This window comes from Oncorhynchus keta, chromosome 13, assembly GCF_023373465.1.
Source record: "Oncorhynchus keta strain PuntledgeMale-10-30-2019 chromosome 13, Oket_V2, whole genome shotgun sequence".
Lineage (NCBI taxonomy): Eukaryota > Metazoa > Chordata > Actinopteri > Salmoniformes > Salmonidae > Oncorhynchus > Oncorhynchus keta.
Window position 1 is genome coordinate 23739964 of NC_068433.1, and position 21417 is coordinate 23761380.

At 45.1% G+C, this 21417-nt stretch overlaps 1 protein-coding gene and 2 non-coding genes across 5 annotated transcripts; all 3 read right to left on the bottom strand.

Moving 5' to 3' along the window:
- Positions 1-883: 883 nt before the first annotated feature.
- On the bottom strand, positions 884-1002 carry LOC118392792 (small nucleolar RNA U6-53/MBII-28). The gene has a single exon (XR_004827437.1). It is a non-coding gene; the product is annotated as a small nucleolar RNA U6-53/MBII-28 (small nucleolar RNA).
- A 1156-nt stretch (positions 1003-2158) lies between these two features.
- LOC118392794 (small nucleolar RNA U6-53/MBII-28) lies at positions 2159-2241 on the bottom strand. The gene has a single exon (XR_004827439.1). It is a non-coding gene; the product is annotated as a small nucleolar RNA U6-53/MBII-28 (small nucleolar RNA).
- Positions 2242-5659: 3418 nt separating this feature from the next.
- LOC118392089 (embryonal Fyn-associated substrate) lies at positions 5660-19936 on the bottom strand. Of its 3 annotated transcripts, none has more exons than XM_035783725.2 (8): positions 19764-19936; positions 18796-19172; positions 16179-17618; positions 15214-15333; positions 13696-14688; positions 13445-13519; positions 8133-8255; positions 5660-7746 (listed from the first exon to the last, which is right to left on the bottom strand). In XM_035783725.2, the coding sequence occupies exons 2-8, from the start codon at positions 18805-18807 to the stop codon at positions 7564-7566; spliced, it is 2946 nt and encodes a 981-aa protein (XP_035639618.1). In that variant the 5' UTR covers positions 18808-19172; positions 19764-19936; the 3' UTR covers positions 5660-7563. The 3 variants fall into 3 exon arrangements, with proteins under 3 accessions (XP_035639618.1, XP_035639616.1, XP_035639615.1); XM_035783723.2 differs by having other exon boundaries at positions 8133-8390; positions 18796-19087; positions 19764-19935; XM_035783722.2 differs by having other exon boundaries at positions 8133-8390; positions 19764-19935.
- Positions 19937-21417: the final 1481 nt, after the last annotated feature.

Genomic DNA, 21417 nt, shown 5'->3' on the forward strand with positions numbered 1-21417 from the left:
CGGGGAGGCATGGATGGGGGCAGGCCCTGGCGCTCAGGGTCCCCTAGGACGCGCACCGAGAGGGAGGCCACAGCTCGGGGCGGGGAGGGGGTGGTGGGCTCCTCGTGGTGGAGGCCATGTTGGAGGGAGGAACGCTGCTGCATCCAGGATCCAGGACCTCCGGAGGCGTCAGGAGACTCCTGAGGCACAGAGCCTGGGCCAAAGTCTGGTCTGCGAGACATCATCCCTTGGCCCATCATCCCCTGGCCTTTCCCCATCATCATTCCTTGGCCCTGGTGCCCCATCATCATTGGCCCTCCTCCACCCTCTTCCTCAGCCCGGGTCAGTGGGGGCTGGGAGGGCATGGGGCGATGCTGGGGTGGGAGAAGACAGGTTGGGGGAAGGAGAGAGAAACATTTTGACTGTTAGCTAGGCTGATATGAACAATATAACTTATAGGAGAATACATATATCTGGAGGACCGTTCAAATGTGGTTGGCTTTTTAGCGTCTTCTGCTACTGTCTGTGTGTAGGCTACTGACCTTGTCAGGGTTATAGGAATCGCTGTCGTTGCCCTCCTCTGTGTGCTCCTCCTCCTCGGGGCCCGCTGGGCTTTCTGTTTCACAGAGAGGTTAGAGGTCAGGGGTCAGAGTTTACCCAAAAAAGGCCATGCAGCACACCATTTGTTTGACAACAAAATAAGCTTTTTGGCCATTTAGAAAGGATGAAACTGGGACGTCTCCAGACTCTGCACAACAACTCAATTGGGAATGGAGTAAACAAAGACTGCTCACTCACTTACCAAAATAAACGGTATACAATAATAAATTAAACTGACAGAAGTTATTTGTAGCCTTTTGAGTCAAATATATTAGAGTAGGAATCGTGGTTAATTCCTAGTAGTTCTCCTCAGCCCACACTGACCCAGTCAGTATGAGAAGGTGAGTTTAACTCACTTGCACCCAGATAGACACACTGTCAGTCTGATACATCAGTATTAGCATGGCGGGATCATCATCGGAGACAATAAGGACTTGGGTGACATAACATGGTGAAATGGGCCCACTATCCATATATGCTGATGAGAAGTTCACTCAGGTACATCCATATGCAGATGTATAAGGCACTAATCTAACTGCCCTGCATTCAGGTATATACCATTGTTAACAAACACTATTGTGCCACTATCTATCTAGACGTGCAGTTGGCACATGTATAAAGCATTGGGTCCATCATCCAGTGTTCAGGTAGAGAGGAGATGTCCACAATAGCATACCACTTAGAATGTATTCTCAAAACATTGCTTCACACTAAGTAGTATGCTAGTGTGGATATTGGAATAGACTGGGATTATGTTCCAATGCCTACTCCACACTAGCATTACATGCTAAGTAGTGTATGCTAGTGTGGATATTAGAGCCTTGTTGTGGATGTCTTACCGTCGGCCTCGGCTGCCTCCCTGGCCTCTCTCTCCAGCCTCTGGCGGAGGAGCTCCTGCTGCTGAGCCAGGTACTGCTTTATAAAACTGTTTTGGCTCATCTCCTCCCCAATCTAAACACACATGGGATATAGGCACAACATTAGAAAACAGGAAGGGAAAGGCTATCTGTGTAATTTAATATATACATGACTCACCCCACTAGGGTACCCTAGTGGTTAGAGTGTTGGACTAGTAACCGGAAGGTTGCAAGTTCAAGCCCCCGAGCTGACAAGGTACAAATCTGTCGTTCTGCCCCTGAACAGGCAGTTAACCCACTGTTCCTAGGCCGTCATTGAAAATAAGAATTTGTTCTTAACTGACTTGCCTAGTTAAATAAAGGTAAAATAAAAATAATAATAAATAAGACAGACACAACCTTACATGTAACGATACAGGTAGAAATACTATATGTTCTAATCAATTTGAGAGTAAAAAATAAATAAAGCTCTGGTCAAACACACAGATGACTGAAAATTAAAATCAGGTAACTTCCACCTAGTGTTGACTCTCCAATCGGTAGTGTTTCGCTTGGGCTCTTACCTGGGAGTTCGGCTGGAGCCCAATATGGGGAGTGGAGGTCCTCTGAAGATTCTCCAACATTAGAGCCTAAAACAGAGAGCAAAATACTGGTTGAAACACACATCACAATGCTGTTGTATGTTCACAAAAATGCAGGTGAGTAAGAGATATTTTTTTCATTCTCCTCAATGGGCCCACTATCCAAAAGAGACACACCGTCAGTCTGGTGCATCAGTATTAGCATGGCGGGATCATCATCGGAGAGTAGCAGCAATACAGTAATAAACATTTAACATTTACATTGTAGCAAAACTAACCAAATTATTCCAAGCACATACATGAAATCAGTCAACAAATAAGGGAGATAAATGTAGCACCGTAGATAGGACAACAACCTGTTGTTCCTATTTGAGGTCGACCGATTAATCGGAATGGCCGATTAATTAGGGCCGATTTCAAGTTTTCATAACAATCGGAAATCGGTCATTTTGGATGCCGATTTTGCAGATTTTTAAAAATATTTATTTAACTAGGCAAGTCAGTTCAGAACACGTTCTTATTTTCAATGACGGTCTCGGAACAGTTGGTTAACTGCCTTGTTCAGGGGCAGAACGACTGATTTTTACCTTGTCAGCTCAGGGATTCAATGTTGCAACCTTACGGTTAACTAGTCCAACGCTCTAACCACCTGCCTCACGCCGCCTGTTACGCGAATGCAGTAAGAAGCCAAGGTAAGTTGCTAGCTAGCATTAAACTTAATCAATCATAATCACTAGTTATAACTACACATGGTTGATGATATTACTAGTTTCTCTCGCGTGTCCTGCGTTGCATACAATCGATGCATTTGCGAAAAAGGACTGTCGTTGCTCCAATGTGTACCTAACCATAAACACCAATCCCATTCTTAAAATCAATACACAGAAACCTGCATATTTAGCTAAAATAAATCCAGGTTAGCAGGCAATATTAACCAGGTGAAATTGTGCCACTTCTCTTGCGTTCATTGCACGCAGTCAGGGTAAATGCAACAGTTTGGGCCGCCTGCCTCATTGCGAACTAATTTGCCAGGACTTTACGTAATTATGACATAACATTTAAGGTTGTGCAATGTAACAGGAATATTTAGACTGATGGATGCCACCCGTTAGATAAAATACGGAACGGTTCTGTATTTCACTGAAAGAATAAACGTCTTGTTTTCGAGATGATAGTTTCCGGATTCGACCACATTAATGACCTACGGCTTGCATTTCTGTGTGTTATTATGTTATAATTAAGTCTATGATTTGAAAGAGCAGTCTGAGCGATGGTAGGCACCAGCAGACTCATAAGCATTCATTCAAACAGCACTTTCGTGCATTTTGCCAGAAGCTCTGCTGTTTATGACTTCAAGCCTATCCACTCCCGAGATTAGGCTGGTGTAACGATGTGATGTGAAATGGCTAGCTAGTTAGCGGGGTGCGCGCTAATAGCGTTTCAAACGTCACTCGCTCTGAGACTTGGAGTAGTTGTTCCCCTTGCTCTGCATGGGTAGCATGGGTAACGCTGCTTCGAGGATGGCTGTTGTTGTGTTCCTGGTTCGAGCCCAGGTAGGAGCGAGGAGAGGTACGGAAGCTATACTGTTACACTGGCAATACTAAAGTGCCTAGAAGAACATCCAATAGTCAAAGGTATATGAAATACAAATGGTATAGAGAGAAATAGTCCTATAATTCCTATAATAACTACAACCTAAAACTTCTTACCTGGGAATATTGAAGACTCATGTTAAAAGGAACCACCAGCTTTCATATGTTCTCATGTTCTGAGCAAGGAACTTAAACGTTAGCTTTCTTACATGGCACATATTGCACTTTTAATTTCTTCTCCCAACACTTTGTTTTTGCAATATTTATACAAAATTGAACATGTTTCATTATTTATTTGAGGCTAAATTGATTTTATTGATGTATTATATTAAGTTAAAATAAGTGTTAATTCAGGATTGTTGTAATTGTCATTATCACAAATACAGTTTAAAAATCGGCCCTTTTTTGTCCTCCAATAATCGGTATCAGTGTTGAAAAATCAGAATATGTCGACCTCTAGTTCCTATGAACCAACTCTGGCTGGAGTTGTTTCTGTGCTGCTGCAAATCATGCCCAACACGTCATCATCGTGGTCAGAAGCAGGGTCTCAAAACACTCATTCTCTCTGTCCTGTCCTCTGCATGGATATGATATTCTAATGAACAAAGCCGTTTTTATCCCATATAAATAGGGAACGTAGAAGCGAAAGGGATCGGTCGATGTCAGTTACATAGGAGGGGCAAAGCTGCACGGCGATGCGTAAATCCAATTCGACTCGGGTCTTTGAATTTATCGAGTGCCAGCAAACCTTTTAGTTTGCATTCAATTTGAAATTCGGGAGAAGAATAGCCCATTTTCACACACAGGACATTGTAATAACACAAGCAAAGGAAACTGCATGGCAGATTAAAAAACTTGTCGTTATATCTGTGTGGTTGCTGAGCATTGTGTGCAATTAAGTTATTACGCCACTTATGTGGAAATTATAATGCAATTGGGGATTTGCTCATTCTTATGGTGGGCACATTCATATGCAGCACTAGTGTTTATGAAAGCGATTTATTTTTCAGCTGTGGTAGTGTTTAGGAAAATGTCATTTAGGCAAATAGTAAATTGAAGAGGAAAAGAAAAGCAATTTCACGTTAATTATCTCCTAAACATGTTTGTCTTGCTAAGCGAACTATGTAACTAGTGAGCTACTATAAACCGTGTATATGGGCAGGCGCGTACCCAATGCCCCTGCCCCCTCCTCCCAGAGCGCGGGCCCGAGGACAGCAGCTCAAAAATACAGTAGAGGGACTAGTACCGCTAGTTAGCTCGCTAGCATAAACACACACTCCAGTTGGGCCTTCAGTTCGGGCCGTGCAACACATCTCAACTTTGAAGAGTGTTGTACCACACTAGACATAGTTTTAAATTTGCTTCGACATCTTTAAACACACTGATGCATAATTCGCTAGACTTGAAATCTTCCGCACGGGTATGAGTGCCAAATATTATGCATTCCCCCGAACTACCGACACACGGCCTATAACCCCACTCTATAGCCTCCTGCTGAACTTGACCAGCTTGTTGATAGAAGCAAAAAACCTGAGCCAAGCTTACCCCTTTCAGTCGCTTAATGAGTGTATTTTTCGCCCCGCTTTTAGGGAGGCATCGTTGCTCCAAAGCGGCTTTCAAGTCTGCCACACGGAGCGATTGTAGAGGTTTACCATTCAGCGTAACATCTTCATCCGCCATTTTGCTTTCCTGTCACTCGCTCTGTCGACTCGGTCGAGCTCCAACAGGCGTCACTACGTCTTCCGAATCCCCGCTAACGTCACGGTTCGGAAATCTCCGGAGGGGGTGGAAAGAGATCGCTTTCCTACTGTAGTTACCAGCCAATACTGCACTAGCCTTGTTAACGCTTCAAAAATGATTTTAAATGACTTCACATTATTTAAACTTAACTTATCCATGTGAGTGTCCTTTCCAGAACCAGACAGTGCACAATATCATGTCAGAAAAATATTGACAAAAAAACATGTAACAACAAAGTTAATTTAAAACACCCTTTTAAAAATACATAGACATATTTTCATCAGAAATAATCCACAGCAAGACAGAACAATCAATGTAATTGTACAAATGTATTTGTGCATTTTTGAGGGGAACATAGTCAGGCATCATTGTAGTGTTCAACTTTCATGAAATGTAGACTGGATAGATCCATGTGGCTTTTTTAGCCATGGAGCCAATACCAACAATTTCACTTTAGTGTAAAAACTTTAAAAAATATATTCTGGTACAAAAAAAAAAAAGTCAAAAAAAAAAAAAATTATAGCTCAATCAAACTAACTGCTCTTCTCCACTTGTTCTTTTGAACCATTATTGTAGTAAAATGTAATTCACTGTGTGAAGTGAAAACATCCCTGTTAAATACGTGCATATAAGAAATAAAGCAACTTAAAGCTAAGCAGATCATAAAGCAAATAAAAAATTATCAATAAATACAATTATTATTATTATGATGATTATTTTCTACTGTCAGGCCATGGATGTGGTGTGCGCTGTGCAGGCAGGCATTCTGTAGAAATACTGCTACCTTCCACTAGGAAGAGCTCAAAGGCAAAACACGAGAGTTTGGTGAAAGTTCTTCATACTTTTTCTTGGCACTGATGCATCTTTGTTCATTTTATCCTCCTATCACCAACATACCACTGCTGCATAGACTTTGAGACAGCAGTACCGGTGAGGGTGTGAGTGGTAGCATTGAGTTTAAAGGGGCAATTAGTGCCTTTCAACAACACAAAAGCCTAGAAACCTGCTCCCCAGTCCCAAATGAACCACTATCCCTTACCCCCTTATGCACTTATTAGGATCTGAGAGGATTGGATAGGAGTAGCCCAAGAACAAATATGGCCAAACTAGTACCTAGAGCTGTGTGGGAAAGCCAGGGTGTGTGACGAAAGGTGAAATGCGTGTGGGGAATCGAGAGAAAAGGAGAGGGAGGGGGGACAAGCGAGTGAATGGAAAGCGAGACAAGTGGAGAGAAGTAAAAGTTTACATACAGGTTTTCCACTTGGCCTAACTGTGGGAACAAACATGACCGACTAAGCGCTCTACTGCTCCACCATTATCCCTTTCACAAGAGTAGTACCCCCCCTCATGTTCTCTTTCAAATCGTGCCATCTATCATATCTCAGTCCTGTTTAAACACTCATATAGTTAACTCATATATAACTCTTTTCACTCCCTGTCTTCCAGACTGCAAGGTAGGAAACTGCAGGGGGTAAAAGAGTGATCTGGTCCCAGATCTGATTTAGACATCTTTTAAACTCCTATAGTTTACATCCTATAGTACTTTTTTTTACAGTGTTGTTTTATTACATTTGATTCTCAAATGCAACACCAAGCCCAGGCAGAAACACACAGTAAAGCTGCCACGGCGTTGACATACACACCCCCAACTGCACCTTCATCAAGTTATCCCTGCTCTCCTCCATAGCACTAACACACAGCAGAATGTGAGGCTCAATTTATATTTTTGGAGAGGGGGATGGATGGTTACCTACAATAAATAAGGATGCAAAGATAAAAGAAAAGAAACAGTTATTTCAATGTAAGAGAAAATAATGGCAACCGAACAGAAATAGTCCGACTCCAATAATACGGTGGCCCATAAGGGACACTGACTGTCACGAACAGGGTTCAAACAAAAACAATGTTCATCAATCAGGACACACAAGATGAAAAGTGTGCTTGGCACCAAAAGCACAGAAGTGACTAGGTATTAAAAGAACCAAAAGCCAACCAACACACACATACAAGAACACACACAAAATCTAACTGGGTGGGAATTTGAGCCACAGATCAAATCTTCTTCTGGACTGAAATTCAATGTTTCAACCTCACTTAAAACGTCAAACTGTTCAATTGGAAAGATAACACATTGTAACAACAACTAAGGCATTTCAAAGTAGAGAGAAAATGTATTGTAAACACGTTATAAGAAGAGACGTTGAAGAAATAATGTCAAGATATTTCCGCGAGAAGCTGCAGCAGGCCGGAGAAGCCTGCGGCATGCTGGGACAGCTCGGCCACGCAGTTCACCATTTCCTGGGTGGCAGCGACTGATGGGTAGTTCTGGGCTGCCCCCTTCGTTGCCACAACGACAGCCTTCAGGGCCTGACACAGATGCCCACCTGAGGTTGTGACCTACGGAGAGAGAAATACAAAAATATATTGATTATGGATTCATCATAGGACAAAATGCATTTTAATCTAAACTAAAAGTCCATAATCTTGTCCCTAATGCCTTAAACCTTGACCTAAATCTCATATGAGTTATGTTACAAGCACAAGACAGAATCACAAACAAGCACAAGACAGAATCACAAACATCAAGTATATCAATGTCATATGTCATATCAAACCCTACATTTGGAATTAAATGCAACATCGTGTAAATTAGGCACCAGACTGAAGAAAAACTAAATGAAACGGGGAGGGACTACCTTAACTCGTTTTCATTTTCCAGTTTCAAAACATTTTGCTACAGTGTGCCCTAATGAAAACAACCCTGTCATGAAATGTGTGCTGACCTTTGCCCTGAGGTCAGGAGAGGTCAGGAGGCGGGAGAGCGTGTCCCCGATGAACACCAGCTTGTGTGCCGTCACGATCAAACTCTTCCCCCGGGAAACAAAGATGCGGGGAGGTTGGTTCCCCTGCACGGTGCGGAAGAGCACGTCAATGGAATCGGCCAGACAGGAGAGGTGGGACAGAGACTGGGAAGAATAGAAGGAGAGCAACTCTGAGTCCTCCAGAGAGAGGGAGACGGGCAGAGGAGGGGAGGGGCTCAACTGGATGGAGAGAAAGAGAAAGACAGACAAGAGAGAGTGAGATAGAGCCATCATTGTAAGGGTAAAGAATGAACATTGTCACTCATGGAACTGCCATTTATTGTGTCATGGGCCCCAATTGTCAATTATGTCAAATTCTTAGAATCACAGATGACCTCTTGTTGTGTGTCTATGACAAGTGGATGCAACCTAAGCCTAGAGATTTAGTGAGCATAAAAATGGCAGAAGGAGAGAAAGGGTGAGATTTAGGGAGAGATACTGTTAAGGTAAACAAGTTGAGTTGATCCAGGCAGGTTGAAACTGGATAAAGGGGCAGAGAGAGAGCAGGTTTACTGTCAATGTAACCTACAGTTAGGTAGATCAATGTTGACTCACTGGACTGAAGGACAGACAGTCCAAGCCAACGTTCCCTCTAAGCTGAGCGCATGCGTGGTCGTGCGCACCTCCTCCAGGACTGCCGCACAGAAGAAATGCTAGGCTGAGCAGAGATTGAACACTGAATTTGCCCCATTAGTTGGCATTATATAGATCAATGTTTTTTCTGTGATCGGATCAACATTAATTCAGCCACTTTTCAATGCAACAAACCAAAACAAATCTAACTTTGCTAAATTTAGTCTGATTTTGTTGAAGGCAGAGCCAGAGCTCAACAGAGTAGAATTCTATTGGCGGGGGTAGCCCAAGAAGAAACATGGCTTACTCAGGATAGGTTATCAGAGTTGGTACAGCCACCCGGTTTCGTCACGCATCGCGCCAACAGAAACAAACATCTCTCTGGTAAGACGAAGGGTGGGGGTGTATGCCTTATGATTAACGAGTCGTGGTGTGATCATAACAACATACAGGAACTCAAGTCCTTTTGTTCACCTGACCTAGAATTCCTTTACAATCAAATGCCGACCGCATTAACTACCAGGAGAATTCTCTTCGATTATAATCACAGCTGTGTATATCCCCCCCAAGCAGACACCTCGACAGCCCGGAAAGAACTTCATTTGACTCTAGATAAACTGGAAACCACATATCCTGCGGTTGCATTTATTGTAGCTGGGGATTTAAAAAAAGCTGATCTGAAAACAAGGTTCCCTAAAATTGTATTAGCATATATCGAATGCACGACCCGGGCTGGCAGCATTCTGGATCATTGCTACTAACTTTCGCAAAGTATTCAAAGCCCTCCCTCACCCTCCCTTTGGCAAATCTGATCACAACTCAATTTTGTTGCTCCAAGCCTATAGACAGAAACTAAAACAGGAAACACCTGTGCTCAGGTCTGTTCAACGTTGGTCCGACCAATCTGATTCAAAGCTTCAAGGTTACTTCGATCACGTGGACTGGGATATGTTCCGGATAACCTCAAACAACAACATTGATATATACGTGGATTCGGTGAGCGAGTTTATTAGCAAGTGCATCGGTGAGGTTGTACCCACTGTGACTATTAAAAATCCACCACTTATTGTGCATAGGAGAGGTCGCAATTTACACGATAGATTGGTTCATGCCAACTGCCAGCCACAAAAGAAAATCAGCCAGGCCCTTTTTACGCCCTCTAACAAATTGTAGCTATAAATGCAGAGGATGCGCACAGTGCAACAATATGATGAAGTGGGAATATTTCTGCCACCCACACACAGGAAAACGGTTCCAAATATATTACATTATTACGTGTTCCACCACCCATGTTATTTACATTATTAAATGTCCATGTGGGCTCTGCTATGTCGGTAAAACCTCTCGTTCTCTCAAACAGAGAATTAGTGAACACAAAAGTTCAATCAGGAGAAACGACAGGGATTATCCAGTCGCAGTACATTTCGATGACCTGAAGCATGACATTTTCACCTTTAGATTTTGTGGCATAGAGAAAGTTAAGATATCAGACAGGGGAGGTGATTTCAATAATACTCTAAGTAAAAGAGAATGTTTGGGGATTTTCACCCTCCAGACATTACTTCCGAAAGGACTTAATGATGAAATGCCTATGTTTGTTATGTTGTGAATTTGAACATGAATTATGTGCCTATTTAAGATTACTCTGTTTTTCGTACGATGTACCCAATGACTAATAAAAACTTGCTATGTCCTCATTGAGATTTTACAGACGTGTTAATACGTCTTATATATACACTTTTGTAATATTTATGAAATGCATATTGATATTTGGTAGCACTTATTTGTTTTTCCTTTGCCTCCAAACCCATTCGATGTGTGGAACGGATGTGGTTGGGACCAGGTCTACATAAGGGTGCAAATATTTTTTTTAAATCACAAAAGCTGACGAAGGCCGTGAGGCGGATACGTAAGCTTATTAAATATCAGTGATACTATCAAGAGCAGTGTAAGGTTTCCTGTTCAATTGTTGCCATGCACCTGCAAAGTAGATTGCTCAACTGTGCGAGTGCCTTTTGAATTTTGTACCCACTGTGACTATTAAAACCTTCCCCAACCAGAAACCGTGGATTGAGGGCAGCATTCGCACAAAACTGAAAACGCGAACCACTGCTTTTAATCATGGCAAGGTGACCGGAAACATGACCGAATACAGACAGTGTAGCTACTCCCTCCGCAAGGCAATAAAATAAGCTAAGCGTCAGTATAGAGACAAAGTAGAGTCACAATTCAATGGCTCAGACACGAGACGTATATGGCAGTGTCTACAGTCAATCACAGATTACAACAAGAAAACCAGCCCCGTCGCGGACACGACATCTTGCTCCCAGAGAAACTAAACCACTTCTTTGCTCGCTTTGAGGACAATACAGTGCCACTGACACGGCCCGCTACCAAAACCTGCGGGCTCTCCTTCACCGCAGCCAACGTGAGTAAAACATTTAAACGTGTTAACCATCGCAAGGCTGCCGGCCTAGATGTGCATGCCCAGAGCATGCACAGACCAGCTGGCTGGTGTGTTTACGGACATATTCAATCAATCCCTATCCCAGTCTGCTGTATTCCAGTCTGCTGCAACTGGGTCCTAGACTTTCTGATGGGCCGCCCCCAGGTGATGAGGGTAGGAAACAACATCTCCACACTGGGGCCCCACGAGGGTGCATTCTCAGCCCTCTCCTGTACTCCCTGTGACTGAGTGGCCATGCACGCCTCCAACTCAATCATCAAGTTTGCAGACGACACTACAGTGGTAGGTTTGATTACCAACAATGACGAGACGACCTACAGGGAGGAGGAGAGGGCCCTCGGAGTGTGGTGTCAGGTAAACAACCTCACACTCAACATCAACAAAACAAAGGAGATGATCGTGGACTTCAGGAAACAGCAGAGAGAGCACCCCCTATCCACATCGATGGGACAGTAGTGGAGAAGGTGGAAAGTTAAGTTCCTCTGCGTACACATCACGGACAAACTGAAATGGTCCACCCACACAGACAGCGTGGTGAAGAAGGCGCTGCAGCGCCTCTTCCACCTCAGGAGGCTGAAGAAATTTGGTTTGTCACCAAAAACACACAAACTTTTACAGATGCACAATCGAGAGTATTCTGTCGGGCTGTGTCACCGCCTGGTATGGCAACTGCTTCGCCCACAACAGCAATGCTCTCCAGAGGGAAGTGCGGTCTGCACAACGCATAACCGGGGGCAAACTACCTGCCCTTCAGGACACCTACACCCCCCGATGTCACAGGAAGGCCAAAAAGATCATCAAGGACAACAACCACCCGAGCCACTGCCTGTTCACCCCGCTATCATCCAGAAGGCGAGGTCAGTACAAGTGCATCAAAGCTGGGACCGAAAAAGACTGAAAAACAGCTTCTATCTCAAACCATCAGACTGTTAAACAGCCACCACTAACATTCAGTGGCTGCTGCCAACATACTGACTCAAATCTCTAGCCACTTTAATAATAAAGAAATTGGATGTAATAAATGTATCACTCATCACTTTAAACAATACCACTTTATAAAATGTTTACATATACATATGAGATGAGTCATGTAGGGTATACTGTACTCTACACCATCTACTGCATCTTGCCTACGCCGCACGGCCATCACTCATCCATATATTTATATGTACATATTCTTATTCATTCCTTTACACTTGTGTGTGTATAATGTAGTTGTTGTGAAATTGTTAGAATACTTGTTAGATATTACTGCACGGTCGGAACTAGAAGCACAAGCATTTCGCTACACTTAATGCAACATCTGCTAACCATGTGCATGTGACCAATCAAATTTGATTTGAATCAGCCGCGGGTGAATACGCTTTTCAGATCGGAGCGCAGTATACCCTTTTGTTGACATTCTTTGCTAGTTAGCAAGTTATTCGCCTAGTTACAAATAAGTATAGGTCAGCGTTGGGGAGTTACTGCCTCCTACAAGAGCACAAAACATATAGGCTACATTTCAAAAAGCCAGTCAGGTAAAAAAAAGCGTGTGTTAAATAAAAAGGGGCAGTGTTTTTCAACCCAGGCTTGAATATGCAAATAAGCCAATAGACAGAGGGGTAGTCTACATTGTCTAATTCTCTGTATGGTGATACTTTATTTTATAAAGTGGTTTCTTGCATCATACAACACAATGCGATTCTTACAACGTGCAAGTTCCCGCTCACAAGACCTAGAATTGATCTCAGTGCCCCAGAAAATAAGGGAACATTGGTAGGAGCTCATCAGTAAATACATAAACGGAATCAATGATTCATCTGAGAGTGTACGTGGTGTGAAAATTCATGTTGTGTGGTGTTGGGTGTTAAAATGGAGTGTGTGTGAGAGAATGATTGTGTGTTTTACCCTAGGCTCTGTGGTGTGAGAATGATTGTGTGTTTTACCCTAGGCTCTGTGGTGTGAGAATGATTGTGTGTTTTACCCTAGGCTCTGTGGTGTGAGAATGATTGTGTGTTTTACCCTAGGCTCTGTGGTGTGAGAATGATTGTGTGTTTTACCCTAGGCTCTGTGGTGTGAGAATGATTGTGTGTTTTACCCTAGGCTCTGTGGTGTGAGAATGATTGTGTGTTTTACCCTAGGCTCTGTGGTGTGAGAATGATTGTGTGTTTTACCCTAGGCTCTATGGTGTGAGAATGATTGTGTGTTTTACCCTAGGCTCTGTGGTGTGAAGGGTCTGGTTTGACCTATTCTCTGTTCGAGCATCTGAGGGAGGCTCTGGCTTTCCCTGGGGAGGAAAAGAGACAGATACATCACTTTTACACATACAGCTATGGTCCCAGACATCAGATACTGTCTATTAAAACTGGATCCAGCAAGCGCACTTATTAAATAAAGGTGTCTGCTTAATGAGTAAAACACAATGGAAAATGCAAACAGGTGCCAGCAAGGCTGAAGACTGACCTGCAGTTTCACGTATCCCACACTGTCTCCAAGAGGAAGTGGTGCCGGGGCAGGTGTCAGACCTATTCCTGCGTACTCGTTCCCCATCCCCTCCTCTCCGTCGCTCTGCCCCACAGTGATGGACATGGTCACAGTGGAGGGTTGTGCGGGGGGCCGAGGGAACGCCGGCTGGGGGGTGGGGGGTAAGGGTCTCTCCTGGATCCAGCTACCCTTGCGTGGTCCCATACTGCTCCCTACTGGTTTCACCTCAGCTACGGGCAGGGCGGGTAGGGGTCTTCGGGAGAGGGAGTCCTGGGAAGGGAGGCGGGGCCGCCCCTGGGTCTGAAATAGGATGGTGGAGTCCTCCAGCGCTCGTTGGACCATAGAGAGAAGAGCATCTGACGGAGGGGCGTGGCCACCGGCAGACAAAGCAGGAAGTAGGTCTGAGAGATGGGCCCAAGCCTGTTGGAGAGGGGGAGGGACCTCGTCGGGTTGACTCGTCTTCCAGACGGACAGGATCTCAGCCAGTGAGGTTGCCAGATCCCTCGAGGAGACAGGGGCACACGAGGCAGAGCTAAGCACTGATTGGACAAGGCCCGAAAGCGAGTTCCTCCATTGGACATCACCAGACCCATTACTGGATACAGATAGCCGACGTGTGGAAGACGAAGACGACGTTGACATCGTCGAAGAGGGCAAGACGTCAAGGGTGAGAGCGGGCATGTCATAGACGCCACAGTCCGGCTCGGGGGTGGACCCCGGGTCACTGCCCTCGCCTAGCCCAAGCGGAGCCCTCTTCCCTGAGCCGGGGACAGAGTAGACCTGGCCGCTCTCCGTCCCCTCTAGGTGGGCGATGGTGGACATGTCCGCCAGGCCCAGGGGTAGGCCAGGAAGGGTTGGGAGGCTGTAAACGTCCTCCTCCGATTCATGAGTAATAACAGCCGTTGGGACGTTGACAGTCTGCTGCTGGGGCTCTGACGATGTGCTAAGTATGATGGTGGGAACATCATAGACCTGAGAGAAGGAAGGAGAGAGAGAAAAAGCTCTACCATTACTGTCATTGTTCTTGAAGCCTTTCGAAATCAGTCATTCTAAGGTCATTGGTCATTAGTACTGTTTGTTATAGATGTATATTCTAGGGTGGAGAAAAGAGGAGATAGTATAGCCTGGCTTATACATTCCCACTGCAGTATAAACAGTTGGGTGTGACAGGGAGAAAATAGCTGCAGCACTATTCAGACCAGACAGACTGGATTGCAGCAGACAGAGAAACAGGTGTGACAGAGAGAGCGGGGCTGTGGGAGGAAGGAACAGGTGGAGGAAAGTTGAGAGCTGAGAGAGAAAGAGGGGGTTAGGAAGAGAGAGAGGGGTGGGGAGGAGTGAGGCGGAAAGGGAGAAGCCGAGGGAGGGAAGAACAGGTGAGGGAAAGTTGAGAGCTGAGAGAGAGGGACAAATAAATAGAGGGGTCGAGAGAGAAATACAGAGTGAGAGAGAGGAGACCGGTGGTCTCTGTACTATAGAGGATGGATTCTGACTGACCTCTGACTCTAGGTCAGTGTGTGGGGGAAGGGAGCGGGGTGTGTTGTAGATGCTGTCATCATCACACAGCGCTGCTGGGGCTGGCCGCTGCCATTTACTCCTGGGAGGAGTATCATACACCTAGGAGACCAGGCAGACCACAAGACAGCATGTTATAAGACTGTTATATGCTTGTTATAAGCACAAGGTCACAATGTCAGACATTTAGTTCACATAAGCTAGGTTTCCATCCAATTGGCCACAGATTTTCATGCGAATATTCAAAAATCCACATAAAGAAAATATGTGCATTTTCCCACACAAAATGTACTTTCCCGCTTCAGGTTTCACGTACTGCATAAAAATGGAATGTTCAATGTGTTTCCATCGCATTTTCAACTACATGATGACATTATTATGGATAAGAGAGAGAATATTTGTATTTGTCATACAGCAGTCAAGCATTGATCATCATGTCACATCGATATTTATTGGAAATGAGGATCAAGGTCATCACCGTGCACATTCACCGCCCTGTGAAGTTCATCACTTAGTTCATGTGTAGCCCAATAAACTGCATGGTTTCCCCGAGTCGTAGTGGGAGGACCACACACCAGGTCACCGTCATTCCAATATTACTTCGATATGATGGTTGTTATATCAATATTTTGCACATAAATAAAAGGAGTTTCCACGGCATGTGGCGGCATTTATCAAGTTAATACCGAAACATCCTGTTTCCATCACAGCTGTCGTGATTTTTTTCTCTTAAACGGTATGACTTTACTTGCACTAAAAATGTGGATGGAAACGTGGTTAGTGGTTAACTAGGATTGGCGTTTTCCCTGACTACATGACTTGACAGGGAAAAACTCTGGGCCTAATCATGACAAGAGACTGTGGAGAGAAAGAGATGGAATAAGAGGGGCAGGAAAGAAAGAGAGCAGGGACATTGAACTTGGAAAGGTCTTCCCTTTCTCTATTACCTGTTCATCGAGGCTGTCGCCATCAGGATCTGCACACTCTCTGTCCTCGCCTTTCTTATTCTGCCCATTCGGTTTCTTTTCATTCGACGCCATCCTTCCATCTTTGCTCTCTTGGTACTGGGGTACAGGAGTCGACTGGGGGGTGGAGAGGGCAGGCTGAGAGGTGGATACAGGGGTTACGGATTGGGGCAAGTCTTTTCTGGTTACCCCCCTCACTGGAGGGGCTGGAGGAGGGGGCTTACGAGCAAAGTTTGGGGATCCAGGCACCTGGCCATGTCCCTGTCCTGTTCTGGCCAGCAAGGGGGAACCCCTGAGGGGGGCAGAAGGAGCTAGCTTCCCCCTGGTGATGGGAGGGGTGGAGGGCACTCCACCCTGACCACCAGGGGTCCCTGGGGTTTTGGGGGTCACCCCTTTCAGCTGAGGTTTGGGGGATCCCTGTGCGAGGACAGGTGGAGTCCTGAGAATCCCTGCTCCCACAGGGGTGGGGGTCTGGTACATCATCCGAGGGGTGTCCTGTGCCAGTTTGGATTGAGGGGTGAGGGGCTTAAGGGGGGCTCCCCCGCCCCCGTTTATCTGTGAAAGGGTGAAGCTCTGAGCCTCCAGGACCCTAGTAGTGATGGGAGTAACCTGGGTCGACACAGTCCCCCCGACTAACCCTCCTGTGGGGGTCTGGTAGACCTCCTCGCTGGGCAGGACCATCCCTCTGGGGACCAGGTAACAGCCGTCAGAGTGGCCTACCGCCGCTACAGTCTCCCTGGGGACCAGGTAAGTGTTGTCCTCTGGCCCCTCTGGAGCTAGACCCACCGCCCGAGGAATCCCGCCGGGGGCCAGGTAGACATTCTCTGGTCCAGGGTCTCCAGCCAGACCCCTGTGGTGCTGGGGCCCGAGAGCTGTGGGAGTGGATGGGGTTTGGTAGAGGCTCCCAGCGGAGTCTGTGCCTCTGGACCGGAGGGATGGCGAGCGGGGGCGGCCCGTCACCCCAACGTCCCAATCGGGACAGGGGCGTGTGCCGGAGCTGGAGCGGGAGCGGGGTCGACCCCCTACCTCAGCCTCCCGGAGGACCCCTGGTCTAGAGGCGACAGGCACCGCCCCTGGGCTCTGGTAAAGGGCCTCCCCCAGGCTAGGTGGGGTGCGGTAGACCCCATCCACATCCTCCGTGGAGACTGCCGTGCGGGCCAGGGGGACTGGGGAGAGGTACACAGAGTCCTCGCTGGGGGCGCGGCTGGGGGGTCTGGAGTCGACCCCTGGGGCGGGGGCGGTGTGGAGGAGGCGGAGGCGGTTGGCGGGGGCGATGCCCTGCCGCCCGTGGAGGGAGCAAAGCCACCAGCCAGGACCCCCTCCCTGCTCCTGTTCTAGAACCATCAGGATGTCTCCCTTCCGGAAGGCCAGCTCCTCAGGGCTCTCTGCTGCATTGTCAAACAGGGCCTTCGCCAGCACCGTCTGAGGAGAGCGAAAAAGATATAACCAAAAAAGAATAATCACTTATTACACAATAATTACTCAGAAATAAAGGGAGATTCACAAACAATCATCACTATCCTAGTTAACACGTGGTCTGGAAAAAGTCTGGGCCCTACTCATAGGGGTACATACACACTGAAGATAGAAATGCATGCAGAGACAGAGAGATGGCCTGACTTCACACTGGGAAGCACACATCTTACATACTGACTGGACATAGAGAAATGCATTGACTTGATGCCAAGAAAGAGATTGAGAATAGCTATTTGTATAACAGTCTTAGTGAATAGAAGAGAAAGATGGGATGGGAGAAGCAAAACAAAACAGAGTGGTGTGAGAGAGAGAGACTCATTCAGAGCACAGTCACATAATGAATAAATACATACTGATATAAGTGCTGAATCACTGCATATTCAGTCACTGCACACATTACTTACTTATAGGGGGAATAGAAAAGAGACAGTGATAGGAGGGAGGTCAATTATTTAAAAGACAAGAGGCGTAAATGGTAATGAGAAAAGGAAGGGAGGGAGGGAGGGAGGTAGGCAACATCTGTCTCTAGTTTGGGGTTTAATTGCCATCCCTTGGCCCTCCTATCATGTTCTCCTTTTCAAAGCCCTAACCCCCTGGGGATTGGCTATAGAGACACAAGCTGAGCCCCCTGCCATGTTCAGTCTCAAGGAAACGTTTTCAAACAAAGTGAAACAGTGTCTGATTGTCCGATTAGTTTTTTGATTTAGGTTGCAAAACACATTGCTACGGTTCGCACACCGCCAAATGAATAAGAGCTATACTCAAACACCAGCTCAAGTGGATGGAAGCCAGGACAATGTTCAATTACTTAAAAACGCATCCTTCATTCATTCCCTTCCCTGAATGATGTAATCACTGATTTGACAGTATTTGATGGGAAAAACGAATGGTTCACTTCGGCCAAATGTCCTTAAACACACCCGATCCAGTTACGTCATGATGATTCTCCCAAAGAAAAAAGGATCATGCATTTTTTTAAGTATTCAAACAGTACCCTGGATTGAAACAGCAGTATAGTGCCATGTCACCAGTTGGGCGCCTTTCCATCTGTGCCCGCTTTAATCACCATCTCTCATACAAAAGTGCGCACACACACACACACACACACACGATTTCTACTCACTGAGAGGGACATGTTTGCTCTTCCTCAGACAGTGCTCCTGTCAGGATGTTGGGTCAAACAGACTCACAAGCAGACATGTTCCTCCATCTATATCCAAGAGGTGAACTGGTGACTGCTGCAGAGTCCAAACACACGATCCAAGTTGTGTTCGTGGGCAACACCACCAGCCTCCTTCAAGGCTGCAAAGGTTGAGAGATGTCCAGCTTTCTTCGCTCGCCAAAGCCCAATGGGTTCTTCTGTGTTGAGGGCATGATTGAACTGCTCCTTCTTGGCTCAGTGTTGTTGACAGTAACTGTCAAGAAAATTAGAGAAGCCAGTTGGGCTGGATCGTGATGTCATCTTTAGATCACACTCCTGATAACCACTGAAGAAGAATCCTAGTCAGGGGAATGATGATGATCAGTTATTGATGTTCTGTAACTTTGTAAACAATATTTGATGTCAATGTCTACCACTGATATATAACCAATTCATAACTTCAGTGGTATTTTTACCGTATCCAATATTGTGGTCACACATCCTAGCTCTAATTTTGATACCTGTACTATAATATCGTGGAGATGAGTAAACTTAATTTACGACATAAAGTAATCTACTCAGAGGTTGTGTCAGTGCCGGACATTGGGATCACCCAGTAAAAAGCAGACCATGGCATAGATATGACGTCTTATTTCTTAACTAACGTAAACTAGCCCCCTAAAGTTAGCAAGCATCTTACCCACTCGCTGATCAAATTAAAATATACCGCAAAAAGAATGCATTTCCAAGATTTTGCTAGCAAACAATTTCACCAACATTATCCACGTATGTAAAATCGATGGAGGCTAGCTAGCTTGCTACAGTAACGTTAGCTGCTAGCTACAGTAGCTGGCAAAACAAAAGGGGGCATGAAATCCATTCGCAGCGAGCAAACTTCAGCCAGGCATCAAATTACACTCACTTATTGTTTCGTTAGCTAGCGTACCTACCCTTATTGCTCCAGAAAATAAAGATATCGAGCATTCCCTTATTTCAGCAGAGGGAATTCGTGGCCAACGAGATTTTTCTTTTCTCTCTCCCTCCTGAGAAGGACTACGTAATTGGATACGATCAATAATGTACACAAACCCTTGATTGTAAAATGGCCATTGAGAGGCTTTGAAAAACAGTCGGCCATATTGTCACTTCCCATTCGGAGCAGTCCTCCATAGGAATGAATGGAATTCCACAATATTTCAGTGAAATGTTTCAAGAAAAAAATTAAATGTATTTAAGTATTTTTGTCATTGTAGTGGGGACAGTAACATTAGTACTCTCTAAAAAAATACTTTTAATATATTTGTCATTGTTTTATTTGTATGTTTAGCTAACATAATACAATTGAAAAGTATGCATTCAGGTTTCTGTAATAGAATAAACGTGTCATAAACCAATGTAGACATTAATAAGTGCATTTATATATTTTTTTTTTAATGGAGGATTACCAAGATGACTGCGCGGTGGATTCAATACAGCGCCCCCTGTCAGACATCCAGGGTTTATACACATCATTGAATTACAACCCTTTTGCGGTAAACGCGCAAGAGTTTTGCGGATGGCGAAACCGAAGTTTATAGCTCCACCTTCAGCATTTTATTCTGGAGACTCTGGGGTTAAGGTACGTGCCGTGTTGGCCAGGCAAAGAGAGATGTGGTAATCAACTAAGTAGTTTGCATGTAAGCAGATGGCAAAGCAAGAAGTTGCTATGCTGCATGTTTAGCGCCAGGATGCGTGTACATACATATTATCTTCATGACGGAGACAGTAGAGAAAGCGAGACACCCCACTCCCTATTTTTTTCGGATTGAGCAGGGTCACTCTGGTCTACCTATTCCCCCGTCCCCAGAAGGGAGACATCACTTGCAAAACAATATTTCTAGTTGGGGCGGGTGGGGAGATCATTACATTTGTAATGTCTTTATTATTTTGGAACTTTTGTGAGTGTAATGTTTACTGTTAATTTGTATTGTTTATTTCACTTTTGTTTATTATCTAGTTCACTTGCTTTGGCAATGTTAACATATGTTTCCCATTCCAATAAAGCCCTGAAATTTAAATTGAATTGACAATAAGTAAACCAGAGCCATTGGTCTCACGCTGGAAAGCATGTTCACACGAGACAGGGAACGGCCACTTACACAGACCATTTCTTCAAACATAGTGGCTGAGGTTCCGGATCTTCTAGAACCAGGTTTACTGTTGCAAAAATACTGAGATTTCTGCGCATGCAGGATAACTAGCCTACATCCATTCAGCTGCTGCTCAGTCACTATGTGACTCTACTGCCACCTGTACACAAAACAGTTAAAACAAACTTAGTTTGTCTGTTGTAACAATAAGTTATTGCAAACATAAACAGGAACAACACAAAAAAGGTTGTCTAGAAATGTCATGTTATTTTTTCAGAAGGGGAGTTACATGCAGCCATTTAGGCAAGCTATATGTAGCAATCACCGTATGTTAAAAGCAAGACACAGACAGGCAGTCAACAGCAGGGGGCAACATGCTCATATGGGGCACAGGTGCACGTACCCCCTCAGATTTGCCCTGTTTAGCCCAGATAGGTTCCCAATCTCCCAACCTCATAACTAACTACCAAGATGC

What these genes read in the sequence shown, in the direction of transcription:
- LOC118392089 (XM_035783723.2), bottom strand. An exon ending in TGGGATACGTGAAACTGCAG is followed by an intron (nt 13,520 to 13,695) that starts GTCAGTCTTCAG and finishes TTTCCTCCCCAG; the next exon opens with GGAAAGCCAGAGCCTCCCTC. An exon ending in CTCCTGACCTCAGGGCAAAG is followed by an intron (nt 7,747 to 8,132) that starts GTCAGCACACAT and finishes CTCTCTCCGTAG; the next exon opens with GTCACAACCTCAGGTGGGCA.